General features: G+C 40.0%; 1 protein-coding gene and 2 non-coding genes across 4 annotated transcripts; all 3 read right to left on the reverse strand.

The window, feature by feature from the left end:
* Positions 1–541: 541 nt before the first annotated feature.
* tnpo2a (transportin 2a) lies at positions 542–15,555 on the reverse strand. 2 transcript variants are annotated; one of them, XM_046865770.1, is made up of 26 exons: positions 15,399–15,554; positions 14,034–14,133; positions 12,935–13,010; positions 12,691–12,840; positions 12,296–12,402; positions 11,600–11,733; positions 11,409–11,490; positions 11,196–11,318; positions 10,985–11,103; positions 9,539–9,599; positions 8,807–8,978; positions 7,538–7,690; positions 7,162–7,387; positions 6,488–6,659; positions 6,295–6,381; positions 6,078–6,185; positions 5,330–5,488; positions 5,160–5,247; positions 4,956–5,054; positions 4,103–4,138; positions 3,850–3,945; positions 3,641–3,716; positions 3,415–3,514; positions 3,111–3,185; positions 2,891–3,034; positions 542–2,515 (listed from the first exon to the last, which is right to left on the reverse strand). In XM_046865770.1, the coding sequence occupies exons 2-25, from the start codon at positions 14,130–14,132 to the stop codon at positions 2,927–2,929; spliced, it is 2,706 nt and encodes a 901-aa protein (XP_046721726.1). In that variant the 5' UTR covers position 14,133; positions 15,399–15,554; the 3' UTR covers positions 542–2,515; positions 2,891–2,926. The 2 variants fall into 2 exon arrangements, with proteins under 2 accessions (XP_046721726.1, XP_046721728.1); XM_046865772.1 differs by lacking the exon at positions 4,103–4,138 and having other exon boundaries at positions 15,399–15,555.
* On the reverse strand, positions 9,418–9,488 carry LOC124397401. The gene has a single exon (XR_006927922.1). It is a non-coding gene; the product is annotated as a small nucleolar RNA SNORD41 (small nucleolar RNA).
* LOC124397402 lies at positions 10,142–10,209 on the reverse strand. The gene has a single exon (XR_006927923.1). It is a non-coding gene; the product is annotated as a small nucleolar RNA SNORD41 (small nucleolar RNA).
* Positions 15,556–16,192: the final 637 nt, after the last annotated feature.

Consider the following 16,192-nt stretch of genomic DNA (forward strand, 5'->3'; position numbering starts at 1 on the left):
AGTCCAAATAAACCTTTGTGCTTGTAAAACACAAACAAAAAAATAAAATAGAAAATAACCCAAAAAAAAAAAAAAACCCACAAATGGACATCATATTGCTGAAAATAAGGAGTTTGCTTTGCATCTTAAATAAAATGTCTATGTTGTAACAGGGAGCTCACAGCAGAGTTTGTTTGATTACGATCAGTTTGGCTGGCCTGCACACGTTAGGATGATCTTCCAAATCTGTACTTCAACATTAATTACTTAATTAAACGATAGGTTGGGTAGAAAACAACCTACACAAAATCTTACATTAGTTCAACTTTGAATGCGTATCAAGCAACAGTTTTTTTTTTTTAAACTTATTTCTCGAGTCCTGAGCATTAAACAGTTTGCAAAAGAGTAGATTAATTAGAAATTAGATTGTCAATGCCATTATTGAAGAACAATGAATTTTAAACGGTACTTCAAATCACCTATTACTGGCTCAGTGGTGGTTAAATGATCTCATAACAGGAAGTAAAATCCAGAAGACATTAAACAAGCACCACACTGAGTCTTTGTTTCATGCATGGTACAGTTTTACTTTACATCAAGTTTGAAGACAAAGCAAACCTGGAGGACCTTGAAGACACATTAGCATCTGCAATCTAGCAGAGACATGGCTATTGCTTTTATGGCTATATAAAACAGCCTCTGTTCTTTGTACATTTTTTTGGTATTAAAGCCAAATATGTAGAATTGTGCAGAGATAAAATCAGGTGTGTGCATCCTATAAGGCCTCAGTCAAATCAGTTTAACACAGCAAATACATGGTGAAAAAACTGCAAGTGGGCTTTCTCTGGGAAACAGTACAATTCTGTATAGGCATCTAATACCTGTCTTTCTTCCAAAGATGGCCAAAATGAATCTAAACTCAGCATGTAGTACCTAGCCATAGCTTAAAAAAAAAAAAAAAAAAAAAGTTTCTTCATTAAAGGTTGAGTCACTCATATGCTTTTATATTGAACTATAAGTCGAGTCACAGTGCACAGGGTAAAACTAATGAATTATTTGTGTAAGATTGGAACAAATTTTACACTAAATCATCCACATGATTACACATGGTTTCATCAAATCTGTCTACTGTGTCTACATAAAAGCTGTCAATACAGGGTACTACGAGTTAAACACTGCAGTCATCTTGTGTTTATCATGCTGTAAAAGTCTCATTACTTGGAGCTCACCTTTAACCAAGAGTGGCATTAATGCAGCCTGCTGGATTGCTGTGTGAAAGTCCTTATAAGAGAAAGTGCATTGAAATCCCTTAATGAGTTCTGACATTTAATTCATAACATTTGCTTTTAAATGCATTAGCAGCACATTCTCTTAGTTTACAGGAAGGTCAGGCTGCAGTACGGTTTTTTTTAATGGAGTACATCTAGATGTGAAACGCAGCTCAAACTACAGCTGCAAAGGAAATGGAACGTCGATCCACACTGACCTAACTGAAAATTCACAATAAAGCTACACCTGTTAACACTGTACACTGAGAAGCTCTGGATTAAAAAGAAAATAATAAAAAAAAAAAAAACCAAGATTTTTTTTTTTTTTTTTTTTAAAAAGAAACAACCTGACACCTGCACATTGCACTGATTTCTCCAAGGGTCCAGAGTCATGCAAACCTTTATCATTCCCTTAACTAAGCAAGCATAAGAAAGGAAAAACAGTGAGCACTAGAGTTACAGTTCCTGAAGATCGTTCTGGTTACAGCAGAATCAGGGTCAACACGAAACACTTTGATGGGGAGAATAATGAACCTTAAGTGCCAGCTGCAAAGTGGTTACAACAACAGCCTGGAAATATGCAAAACAGCCTGAAAGCGAGACAATATGCACTGTACTTACTGGTTATGATCACATATTTTAAAAAGGTACTAGTACTTATCTCCCTATTGTTATAGATATCTCGTGCCTTACCTCTAGCCAACAATCCCTGTGGTTAAAAGTCATTTTAGTATTGATGTGTTCAACCAATACCCATTAAAGATATTGTAGATTTCTTATGTGTATGCATTACCACCCGGGCAACAGGTCGCCTTAAGCTTTTCTAACGAGTGTGCCGGTCTACTGAATGCGCTTGTGTGCTATAGGTGTCTAGCTGAGGTGCCAGGGCTTAGACTAGACTGTACTATTGGTGGGTGCATTGGTGCCACCCAGCCTCCCCCCTCCCGATAGTGCTCTCCCTCAGCAGAAGAGAGCAGTGGAGTTATCAGGTGGCAAGCCCTGCCTACGAGTTCCCTCCCTCCCTCTATCCCAGCCTAGATCCCCTTTTGCTTTCATTTTTATTTAAAAATTCCTACTCAGTGCGCGGACCGCTAAACCGCAGCGTTTGATGCAGAGGTTGGCTCCCCCTAACCCCCTCCCACCCTTCCCACCCTCCCTCACACAGACACAGGGTGCAGGGATGATCGTCGCGCCAGCCTCCCCCCTCCAGTAGCAGGGCAATACACACATGGATGAGTTTCCCCCAGTGACCCTCCCGGAGATTCAACCTGGAGAAAGATGCAAATGTTGGGAATATAAAATGTTAGTAACAAGTTGACTCATGACATTCTTCTATCCAAGTATTGGCATCACAATAATCAATGTACACCAAACAGGCATAACTATGAACACTGATAGGTGAAGTGAATAACACGCTCTCTCTCCGTCAGTGGGTGGGAGATATAATTTAGCAAGTAAACATTTGTGTGGTCTGCTCCAACAGATGAGCTATGAGCTATATTGAGATGTAGCTCAATGTGTGATGGAAAATTAGTATCTTTATACAATAGATAAATTAATCATATCTTCCTAGAACTAAGACTAAAAATAAGTAAACAATATAGCTACATTTACCCAAGGCAAATAATAAAGAGACGCTGTACCTAACAGGCGTGTCCTGTGTCAGTGAGGAGGGGCGACTAAACGCCGTAGCAGGCCGACAGCCGCTCCTTCAGCTGTGGGGGGAACTGCTCACAGAACTGCTGCCAGTTCTCCTCTCCAACCTGGTCCTTAAAGCCATGCAAGATCTGCAACAGGACACACTGAATTAAGCGTCTTCTCAGAGAAAGGGGTGAGGACACTGTACAATTATCTGATGGCTACCTTGTAAAACATGTCTCTAAGGTCTTCTTTCGGGTTCACCCAAGATGCCACAGCATCACAGAAGAAAATAAAGTCCTGGATGAAACAAACACTGTGGATTAACATTCAGAATAAGAAGAAACAGACAGGGTTCAGATTTTTTTCCATTGCTGATTATGGAGCGATTTTACACACGGCTTATGGCACAGGTCTATTCTTATGTGGAGCATTTAGGATGCAAGAATTGAAAACGGTCTGCAAATTAACCGGAACATGTCCAATGCTAGCTGTTTTTGGGCTTAAATTAAATTTAAAATGTATTTACCTGCACCACACCTCCAGGATTTACTCCGATCATTAGACAGATGCCTCTGAAAGCCGAATCTTTTTCCTCGTTGTCCCTGATGTTTCTGAGTGACTGACACCTAAATTGCAGAAATGACTCATTACAAGTTTTATAATAATTTCTAATAAATACGTAAACTTCTATTATATGTTAATAATAAAATGTAAAATTTTGTGGGATGTAGGAGCAGGGCTCAAAAACTCACCAAGGGCGTATGAACTGGGGCAGCATGGGTGCGACCTCCTGAGGACAAACGTATCCCAGCCGACCAATAGTAATGGCTGTTTCAGGACAGATAGAAAAGCATCATTTAAAACATTAAATTCCACAACTTTTTTGTTTCATGACCATCACATTTCATTATAAAGGTCAGTGTCGCACTGAAACACAGAAGTCAAACTGCAACGGTCATACCAGTGTTCTCCAGCAGAGTCTTGGGAGTATTGGGTCTATTAATAATCTCCACAAGGTTGTTAAGCACCAGTCCCACATATGGCTCCATCTCTGCACCTGAGACCATAAGACAAACAGCTGAGCCACAATAAACAAAACACGGAATAGGAGAAAACCCAACCAGTGCTGACTATCACTAATCACTGGGGTAAACCATTTCAGATAAAGTAAAGCAGTCTTTCACATAAAACAATTAGCTTCCTTCCTATCTCACCTGTACAAACACCTTCCTGCTTCCTGTCACCTGAGCCTGTAGAAACACCAAACACTGTCACTAGCCTGCCTGCAGCCTAGCATGCAGAAACGAATGCACACATACACAAGATGCCCAGCAGGAAAACTAACAAGAGTGCACAGGACTAACAGTGTACACAAACACAAGCTCTCTTTGTACCTCTCTCAAAAAGACTAATGATAATTTCCATCCTTTAATAGGTTTAATACACTCACTGGCCACATTAATAGGAACACATGCACACCTATTAAAGTCATTCATACCAATCATGTGCAGGAGATGCAATGCATGAAAACAGACAGAGGTCAGGAGCTTCAAGTAGTGCTCACATTAAACATCAGAACATGAATTATTGTCTAATTGAAAAATTCCACGAATAAGCAAAGTTACTGACGTTCCTATTAACGTGGCGGGTCAGTGTATACTTTATCAACTTGTTCACCACTGACTAATGTGTGCGATTACCATAGACAAAATCTGAGAAGATTTCCGTACTGAGGAAAAAAAAAAAAAAAGTCACTATTTTTCAGGGGAAATAAATGTGGTTGTATTACTAATAAAATTATAACTTAAAGCTGGTCATGAATGGATACAAATAAACGGAAAGTAATGATTAGTAATACCCCAGTGTGAAAAGAGCACAGATTTCTTCTATACCTGATTTGTTAAAACTAAATTAACCAGACTTTGAAAAAGAAATTTGCATGGTGACAGTTTTGGGGAAATTAGATTTCCTTACAATGAAATAGAAATTTTGTTTCATGGTACCAGCACACATCACAGATATGTGGTGAATAGAGGGGCTTTTATTTAACCAGGCATCAGAACTTACCCATCTGTATGGAGATCTCACCAATGGCCCAGGTGGCGTTATTACACACAGAAATGAACTCTGGGTTCAGGTTCAGCCCCAGAATAGGCATGAACTCAGCTGTAGAGCAAACACAGAATCAGAAGGCCATACTCACTGAATATCTCATACACACTACTTTAAGCAGGTCAGTAGTATCAACACTGCTACAATAGCATGACTTACAGATGCAGGGCTTAACATGAAGGAAGCAGGCCTTGGTCAGGTCTCCCAACAGAGCAAAGGAACTCTGCCTCACCTCAGGCATAGTGTCCTACATTTAAAAACAGTTTAGCGTCACAAACATATATACAAGTCTCTGTACTAAGCACAAGGTTTTCCCCTTTTTTGGGTACCTGCATGCACTGGAAGAGGAGTGTCATGATGTTGCTGCGAGCTACTAGTCTCTCAACATGCCCCCCGAGGCCCTCGGCCAGTCCGCTAAGGAGATCCAGAGCTACGATCATGAAGTCCTTATCCGGAGCCTCGTACTGCTCTGGGTGCTGGTTATACATCTAGAAGGACAAAAGATGGATCATGAAGTGCTCCGAGAACATGCATCTGCTTTACATGTTACCAAAGCAAGCAGCAGTAACCTGTGACCAACAAAAGGAATCAAAATGCTTTGATGTTTTTATAAAGCTGTATAACATATGGACTGTTTAATACAATTTTTTTATAATTGAACACTGTACATTAAAACATTGGTACAGATACAAGTTATTACTATAATTACTGATATCAATGCTAAATTGCACAACAGTTATCAAGAGGTCCACAGGACACTACCAGTAACTATTTCTAGCTGCTCCCGCAACAGTGAAGATGAATTAAATAAGATTCAACACTCCTTTGCAACCATTTCAAATAAAAGCTAATCATCTGATCAATGTATCTATAAACTAGGGCTGTAGCTATCAGTTATTTTAGTAATCGAGTTTTTCTACCGATTATTCCATTGATTAATCGAATTAGAAGTCCTTTTAAAGTAAATACTAAATATACAAGAGAAAATAAGATGGGTCTCAATTATATTTATTTCAGCCCTTGTATAAACACAAATCAGGCAGCATACATGAGTTTTTGCTGTGTATATGCATTCACCATTGCCTGAGCCAGGGTTTTCTGCACCAGAGTGACACAGCGCTGATACACTGGTTCGCAGTAAGGCAGGAAGCCACTCTGCAGAGCCGTGGCCACTGATGAGAGACACTAAAAATAAAAAAAATAAAAATCTCAGCAAAAATATTCAGACTGGGCGATGCACAATACTGTATTTAACACAACGTGTAATTTAACCTACAAATGATCACTTATTCACCTCTAACAAAGGAAACAGATCTTTGTCTTCATCTTTTAGCTCATTCCATTTTTGTATGAGAGGGGGCATCAGCTTCTGGATATATTCCTGTGAGAAAGATTAATATATAGATTAAGCACATGAAAACTTTAAAATATGAAAGAAAAAAAAAAGTTCCCTTTATATGCCTTTTATGTCAATGCTCCAAACTCACAGGCTGGTTGAGATGATGGCCCACAGAGTCAGCCAGTGTCCCAATGGCATCATACAAGATGAGAAGGTTTTTGTGCTGGTATTTCCCAAAAGCAAAGACCAGTGTGTCAAGAATGAAGCCGAGATAAGGAACAAGCTCTGTGCAAGCCTCCTCCTCCAGAGTTGCAAACGCACTGCAGGGAAAAGAAACCATGAAAGTGAAGCGAGGCTTGTGATCTAAATTTGACTTTTGAAATCAAAATATAAAATACTATCTAATTATTTAATTGCCCAAGAAAGCAGTCACCCAAATCACTTATTTTATACATAAAGATGTAATCCTGTATCATGTATTGAGGTCATATCAATAGCTTTAATTTAGTACGCACAATTTAACACAAACGGTAAAAAACTTTCAATCAAGTCAATTAGCTTCAGATATCACTAGATGTTTTCTCTAAATATCCAGCTTGATTAAGCAACGCTAAAGTGAGGGTTATAGAATGCATGCAAGTATGTAGTGTTAAAGCATAATAAATAAATAGACTGTCAATTGTTATTAAGTTATGGATTTTAGGAATACATTTTTTTAAACCAAAATAAAACCTGGTATAAAATATTACTCATCTACATTTTCTCCCTAACTAAGCCTGTGGTTAAATTTATCTATACAGCTTTTTAAATGTTGCCACAAACCTGCAGGCCGCCTCCTGCACTCTCTTATTTCCATCAAGAATGCGTTTGAGCAGCTCCGTCATGAGTGGTTTGAGGTAGGCATCAGGTGGTTGGCTCACCACCCAGTGAGCATAGCGGCTCAGTGTCCAGCAGGCGATGGAGCGCACCAGAGCTTTCTTATCACACAGACACTGAATCAAGTGGGGAATTAATTCTGGCAGGTAGGGAACCATTCCCTGCACACACCCTACACAAAGAAGAGCACAAACATCGGGAACAGTGAGTGAGCTGCTCTACTTCGTCCGGCAAACATACAAGTCAACAGTTAGAGCATCAGAATGTAAACCACATATTGAACACTACTACTAATATAGTAATAAAAGCACAACTCAAATACCCTCAGCAATGGCCCCCAGAACCAGAATGCCAGACTCCTTGACAACCCAATCTGGGTGAAACAGCAAGTCTTTCAGCAGAGGGAGCAGGTGGGGTAGCAAGTCGTCCCGAAACACATTCGCCAACACATCCAGTGCTGCAGCCGAGCATTTACCTAAAAATGAAAGAAAAATGTTAATTTCTCATTTTCCTGAATCACTCTTTATTAAACTATAAGAAAGCTGCCAACAAGAAAGGTTTTAAAAATATATACTGGTTTTTATTTCATTGTTACACATTGTACTTTATTCCAAATATGGGCATCACAAGTATTTGCCTCACTAACCTCAGTGGATCAGACAGTATGAATACTTGCACATCATGGATAATCATGGTATAACTTGTCATCACCTCCACTGAAACCAACCAGGCTGGTTACCATCTCATTTATATCTAGTCTAGGGTTGCTGCTATTGATTATTTTAGTAATCGAGCATTCTAACAATTATTAAATCGGATAAGAAGTACTTTTTCTTTATTAATAGCAATAATAAATAAGAGAAAATAAGATGGGTCTCTTAAAATGAACAATTACCTTAAACTTTTTAGAATTTTTTTTAATTTTCATTGCTAGACTTGCATAAAAGAATATCGTTGAAAACTAAACCCAATTAGTGCATTTAATAGCCATACAAAATACAAGGAGTTAGATTATGTAGAGTAGCAGAGTAGATTATGGGAAACTTTTTATTTAATGTGTTTATGGGCAGCTTTAAAAATGTGCCACACTACCTGCTCTACACGGCCACTGCAAAGGGACTTTTTGAACGGACTGTATATAAATAATCAATTTCTAATTCTTTTTAAAACGGTAGCCGCACCGTATGGTGTTCTCTATGTTTCCGTTTGAAATTATCCCAAAATGTTCTGGCATTTTCTTTGGCCTGAATCTTCTCCTCGCTTCCCGTTCCTTTATTTATAATTCTGCAGCATCTTCTGCGTTACCTGTCCAGAGCGCTCCAGAGTTTGGTGCGTCAGTAATAATGGTCCGCGAGAAACAGTGCTCCGTGTTTAGTTAAGTGGACTAAACGAAGCATCAGGATGAATTCATTTGCCCCAATAAATTTTTGTAATCGAATTGCTCGAGGAATCGATACAGCCCAAATCTAGTCACAACATCCTTTTTTGTTATACAAATACTTCTAATAAGAAAAAAAATAAACAGATGTTTATCTTGCAAAGCAATACAAGTAACAAAATGCAACCTAAGCAGCGCACGAATAACACTTACGTAGATTCCAGTCAGACAGTGTGTCATCGTCGTCATCATCATCTTCATCAATGTCCTCCCCCTCCTCTCCCTCGCCTCCCTCGTGCTGCAGTGTGACTGTGCGAGACTTGTGGAAACGTGGTTTGATGTCTTGCTCACTGTCCGGAACAGCCTCATCCTCCTCCACGTCACCCTACAAGGTCAAACAGACTACATTAAGACTGGACCATCAATTGATGGTCAAAACAAACATCAGTTATTTTAATAAACAAATTATGCCTGTGTTGATTGTACCATTGTATCAGTCTAGAACAAGGATCAGCTTGAGAATATATTGTTCTGTTAAAGTAATTTATTGAAACGTGTAAAGAAAAAAGAGGTTCTAATTTTAACTCCATGACCATTTTCTAACAAAGCAGCCTGCAATGCATGACAAATGAGTTAAGAGAAGAAGAAGAAGAAGGAGAAAAAAAAAAAAAAAAAAAAAAAAAAAAAAAAATCACACCTTCCACCCACACAGTAAGATCACATTAGCTGTAAATTCATAAAAGGCTTCTTAATGGTGGGGAGCACAGAAATGCTTCCATTCCGACAAACAGGTATTAAAGCAAGGAACTGCAGACATGAGGCCTCTGGGTCAGACAGTATGAATACGTGAAACATCATAGTGTGTCTCAAGAGCACAAGGTATCGTCATTCCCATTGACAGGCCACAAACTGGGCAAAATCCTGGAAAAATGTGTCCTTCCTCACCTTTAGCAAGATGATGTCGATTTCAGAGTACTTCATTCCATTTACCAGGATAGGAATCAGTCTGAAAGAAGGCAGATTTAGAACATATGAATGTGTCGCACTAACAGCTGCTAAGCTGCACACTGGTTAAAAATAAATCTAATTCACACACCATTCAAACCCTGATTTGATGTCCAGTTCTATCATGGGACATAGCCAAGTTTACAAATAAACAGCTGATTACCAGTTCCAGTGATTATTTTTAGTAATCGGTACAGTTATTTTTTAAGCATATAGTTACGGAAACACTAATAACTCAACGGCACAATCTGATGCCAACCAAAACATTAAGGGTTTCCCTTTTGGAATCTGGTTCCTTTCAAGGTTTCCTCTTTATCTCAGAGTTTTCCTGGCCACTGTATCATTAAGAAAGTAAAATAGGCATTCCTGTAAAGGTGCTATGTAACAAAAATGCAAGCATTTTTGGCAATTATAATATTTATCGATATTCAATGGTGAATAAAAGAACGCAAGCTTCCCACCGTTAAAAAAAGAAGATTTAATAGACTTTATGACTCGCGGCACATTAAAGTAGCCACAAAGGGGGTGAGACGCTGGGCTGCAATGGATCAGACAGTATGAATACATCGCACATCACTAGCAGTCAAGGACTCTGGTGTCATCATCTCCATGGTGACAGGATGAATGTGTGATCTACACGTCTCCCGTCACCACCCAGCATTACTCTCTGCTGCTTTCTACTCTAGTAAATTCTGAGAACAAACTATTCTATTGGCCACACATACACAACTTTTAAAAAAGTCTAGTCGCACATCAAACATTTTTTTGGCCAAATTAGGACTTAACTAAATAAATTAAAAAAATTGCCAAGCTATGAAGCTATGTCTTTGCTAAACAGAGGTGCAAATGTGGAGATGTGGATGCTGAATAAGAGATCACAATCGATGCCCCTTGCAAAAAAATGTTTTCTTGTGTCTCCTTGCAACCTGGGGAGAATCTGCCTTCACCATGCACTGGCAAAGGTTTAGCAGACCAAAACCTTATGCAAAAGAGTCTGTGCTTTATTTGGACCTTTTACAAAGTCAAACAGGAAGGAATTAATTTGCATAAAACCACATCTCTCAACTTCTTGGATTATTTAAAATGTGACCTCTAAATCTGACTGTAATTATCTTAGCCATGAGCTAAATCACATTTTCTAATATATATAACATTCAGGTTTGGTGAGACCCCTGATTTAGTTGATATCAGAGAAGCAGTTTCCTGGTATCTCCACAATCACTTTAGCAAGAAGGCAAAAAGGAGAAAAGGCACTTGTGGACATGGACGTGACTTTCCTGCTGAAGACTCAGCAGCATCCACAAGACAACCAGACAGAATTCCAGAAAGCCAGTTGGACTAATTTACTAATATATACATTGTGTATATAATTCACTGATGACTCACTGAACCAGATGTCCAGAAAGAACTTCTTTGCAGATGGGCTGCTCAGCCAGGGTGAGCCAAAACTCACAAGCCTCCAGAGCCACATTCTCATCTGGATCCTGTGTGCGTTGTAGCATGTACTGAAAATACACAACAAAAAAAAAACCTCCTTACTCATCGTTCTGATAGGGTTTTATGGTTGTGCATGTTTGATTAGGAAGAGGAGGCTTACCTGAACAATGCTGTGCATGTGCGGGATAAGGCGGTCGATTCGAACCTCGAGCAGCATGACCAGTGCTCGACAAACATTCTTCCTCACTTCAGAGTCTTCATCTGCAGCCAGCGCAAATAAACTCTATCACACCACAGAAAGACGAGTCAGACATGCAAAACAGCAGTGGGATAAACATTTACAACCACCACAGGTAATCAGATTACAAATTACCTCAATAAAAGTGTCAATATTGTCCATCAAAGCTTGAGCTCGACCAATGATAAACTGGTTCACACAAGCGATAGCATGAGATCTGCAGAAAAAAAAATATCCATTCCAAAAGATTTATCTGTACAGTATGTAACACACAGCTCTAGCAGGATATATAATGAAACTGCTGCGGTTAATCTCAGGTGACTTACCTGATCTTAGGGCTACAGTGCTTGAAGAACTGTAGGAATTTAGGGATCATAATATTTAGAGGCCTGTTCAATGCATCACTGTCCAGCAACTCAGATGAATCTTCACATATCTTCTGTAGCGCACCAAATGATCCCTGAACACACAAAAAGGCAGAGGCAACCCAAGTTACTGAATGCATTGTAACAAACTATTTCATAAACTACGCACATCACTGGGTGCTACTGTTAAATGTGCAAAAATAGTACATTGCCTCTGCCCAATAGTGGCACAGAGAAGGTGTACATTATAAGATGTGTGCAAAGAGGATCTACTACTTCTACCCTTCTAATGTTTGAAATCAATTTCTTAACGGCAAAAAGCAAGTTACTGTGGCTTTATCTCAAATGAGTGCAAATCTGCTCCATTAAACTGATGGGATTTAGATCCTACCCTCTCCATTTTTAGGAATGGTAACACTCCAATCAATCCTGACCTCAGATTTGCTCTGATTAAGTGCTGGGTGTCTAAGATACAGGCATTATAAGCATAAAATGCCTCTATCACAGATATTAAAAATACCACCATTACAGTTAAGCACACAATGAGCTCAATCAGGGTAATCAAGACATTTTCTAAAAAACTGCTATATGAAGCACGGCTTGAATGCAAAGCATAGGACGCAATAACGAATTGTAAACGAGAAAACAAGTGCAGACCTCGCAGGTGTTGTAATCTTCTGAGTTGAGCAGGTTGCAGAGCTGAGGCAGCAACTCAGGCCATGTCTGCAGCTCCCCTTTAGATGAAATGGTTGTGATCAGGATACCTGCATTGGAAACACCATTAGATGTCTGAGAACAACATTTTATGAGCACGAATTACTCAGCAAATACAAGAAGCCTTTTTATTACCTTTTCAGCCACATAACTAAATTAAGTAGCATATTATGTCATCTTTATTTAGCAGAGCAATTCAATACTAAATCTATAACAAGGCCTTATTTAGTACATGATGGTTCAAATATAAATAAGATTAGTAATACTTAAAAATCAATGTACAGTTAATAGAACACGAACACAAAATATTGAGCATTTTTTTGGCAAAGGCGACATACCAATTGTAGCACGAATGAGAGGAGAGGGGTCCCCAATGTTGCCCAGACATTCCTGCTTTATGAAATCTGCCACTGCTGGAGGGAAATTCTGGTAGTGCGCTTTGACGTTGTTCTTCAGAATCAGACCACTGAGTGAACGAGTTGGCTCATCTGTGAGGGGTTCACATGTTAGTGGTGAAATGGACACCATTAGAACAGAAAGAGAGGGAGGGGAGAAGAGGAACAAGGCAGGATCATATCTTACCCTCAGATTTCAGTCGTGTTAAGACGAAGATGAGATAGTTGTTGAAGTCTGGAAACTGGTTTAGCTGCTCTAGTTTCTGAGGACATGGTTAAGGAAAGGCAGTGTAACACTCAATCCACTCACGAGCCAAGCACAGTAAATCTGCTCACCCACAGCTGCACCACCATAACCAATCATAAAAAGCAATTATTCACAGAGGAAAAGATTTTAAGCAACTTCCAAAATGCAATGCTAGGGTGTACGCTGATGTAATGCTAAATTGGGGTTTACTGTTGATTTCACTCAGGACAAAATCTAAAAATCTTCATGAGGAATGACAGAAAAAATGGGAGAGGGAGGAGAGGATTTATAAAGCACACTGAATAATCAGGGCTTCATCCAGATAAGAACACTGCTGTTAAGACAGACATCTGAATCCAAACCCCTAACCAACTTCAACAATTTAGTATAAAAGTATATAACTTTTCAACAATAGGCAATTACTGCTGGCAGTCTAAAACAAAGATCAAAGCTTGAGGTCTTTGAAGTATTAAAAAGAAAGATTTTATAAAGTTGGTGGGTAAGACTCAAAATGACGTACATTTTAGAACAGTGATCTTATAAATCTTAAACCAGTTATGTATTGATCTTTATTATTTCTGGTAATATTCCCTTTGCAGATTACAATTTTAATGCAAGGAAAAGGGTTTTGTTTGTTCCCATACCCACACTAGGCATGCTTCCCGAGACAAAATTGCAATGCGTATCTGCACTGTGATTCTCCGCTGTACTTGCAAAAGTGTTACAATCGTCCAGGAATGCAAACCAACCAACCAACCTAGAAAAACACTTCTGCTGTGTGAGGCAGTGGGATTCACATAGTGTATCTTGCACTAGAATTACAGCATCACAACACTGCCTGTTGTGTTAAGTTGAGAAAGGTCAATTGGCAGTAAGACTTTTACTCTATCTAGCTCTTTAACATTAATTGGCTGCCAATATAAACACGCATTAGCAGCTCAGACAAAACAGCCTTGTCCTGGGTTTCCTGTTTATCTACACTGAACATTATTTACAAACATTAATCAGACAAGAAAAGGCTTTCTGGGGAGTAGGATACTTGCTGCACAGCTCTCTGAGTGGCTGTGTTGGGGGACTGGGAGTCTTTCAGGAGCTGCAGGACCTGTTGGAGTCCTTGTTCATCTGGCTGCCACTCCATCCTACAAATAAAGAGAGGAAGAAAGAGAATTAAGTACAGTTTCTCAACTGAGTATCTCGAAGCCTTTTCTGGACAGTTTAGGGTATTCTTCTCAACCCAATTTAGATTTCCTCTTATTTGGTTTTATTCAAAGCGATGTGAGTAGAGTTGAGGATTAAAGCTAGGCCATCTGGGATTTTAACCAACACCCTTCTGGTCAGTGGCACAAACTCTTAACCACTTCCTGATTCAACTAACGACCACTTTAGGGTTAGTAATCGATTAATTTGGGATCATCAGTGTATCTGACTGAATGACCTATATTTTCAGTGTACACACACACACACACACACACACACACACTTATCCGGCATGATCAGAGGTAATGAGGATCAGTTCGCGGGGTAATGGAGGCTGAGCAGACACATAGCTCGGAGCGGTGGATGTGATCAGCGCCTCTACAGCGGCCTGCTCCTGGTTTCTTCACCGCCGCAGGATTTGGGGATGAACCGCAAAGCCTCGGGGTGACTTTAATCCCTGAATTGATGCGTTCGGCTGTACCTGTATCTTAATCTCGATTTAATTTCTCACACAGAGAAAAAGAGCCAGAGGTCTGTCGGTGTCAGAAGCGCACACAGAGCGGCAGATTAACGACTACCACATCACCGGAGAGCTAACAGCACTAATCCGGACTACTAGACTATTAACCAGGGGCTAGTTAGCTAGCAAGACTGAGGTCCGAGTTTCTAGCAAGCCGCCTGGTTTAACAGTAAAGCACATTATTTTTCCAAATTCACTAATTCGCGTTTATTCACACACTCTTTACTATTATTACTATTATTACTAGCCATCGTCTGGACAGGGCAGTGGTCAGCCGGGTGTCCTGCCGTCGCTCGTTAGCATGTTAGCTAGCACAGCGGCCTCGCAGCCCACCGGAGACCATGTGGAGCCAGACCGCCTCGCCTCGAGCACCAGGCCGGCGTCCTTACAGCCGGAGCTTGTGCAAGAAACTCAAAATGTCTTCGCTTTTTCTGTCGACAAAACAGCAAAGCGTCGAATAAACCCATATTTCCACAAACACAGCCTGCACTTATAGGGCTGAAAGTCCAGGCGAGCCGCGGGAAACCCCACAGCGCTGTTAGCCGCACTGCTAACCGCCTTCCCCGGTTACAAAGCTTCTGCCCGAAGCGCGACGACGCGTCGAGTCGCAACTCCATTATTTATTTTCCTCCCACCAGTGAATTAAACGCGTCTCTTCCATAAGCAATAGTTTTTCTCTGTACTCACAGACACTGTACGCGGAGACCTGCAGAGCCGATAAGGTCGCGTGCAACAGCGTGAGAGCGAATGAAGCCGCGCAGCGCCGCAGTCTAAACACGCCGCGCTCACAAAGCCCCCGAGCCGGAAGCGCTTACAGCCGCTTAATGGGAAACGAGTCTCTTCGCTTTCCCACCTGTATTCGCACAAACCCCGCCTTCTGCGCTCCGATTTATTAAACATTTTTCGCCGAGAGACAGGAGAGAGAGCACGTGATGTCAAACGCAAGCCAATAATAGTTCGTGGTGCAGATTATTTAGAAAACGGGTGGGGAAAAGAGCGCCACGGGTGGGGCCTGGTCCGCGTTGCCAAGTCCGTCGTTTTAGAGTAGCTCAACCAAATTGGTTTAATATGTTGTTTTATTTTATTTTTATTCACAGTTGGGTTCATATACTATAGTTTTTAGATTATATGTCTGGTCCATTGTAGTGAATGAGTTTAATAATGAGCTAAATAAAAAAAGGAAGTAATCTTATTAATAATGTTTACTTGGATATAGTGTGTTCCGTTTGTGAAGATTGCAGACATATAAAGTTATTTAAAAAGTTATACAAAACATCAATATATGTAAACGAAATACAATACTGTGCAAATGTTTCAGGAAAGTGTAGTAAAAATGGAAAGTAAATGTGTGTCCACCCTTTGCCTGTAAAAGATCATAAATTCATCTGGGTACACTTGCACACGGTTTTTGAAGGAACTTGGCTTTATTTCTCAGCATTGAGGGCATTATTAATCCTGACCAATTCTCCAACTCCATTTGC

Source organism: Silurus meridionalis, chromosome 14, assembly GCF_014805685.1.
Source record: "Silurus meridionalis isolate SWU-2019-XX chromosome 14, ASM1480568v1, whole genome shotgun sequence".
Classification (NCBI taxonomy): Eukaryota; Metazoa; Chordata; class Actinopteri; order Siluriformes; family Siluridae; genus Silurus; species Silurus meridionalis.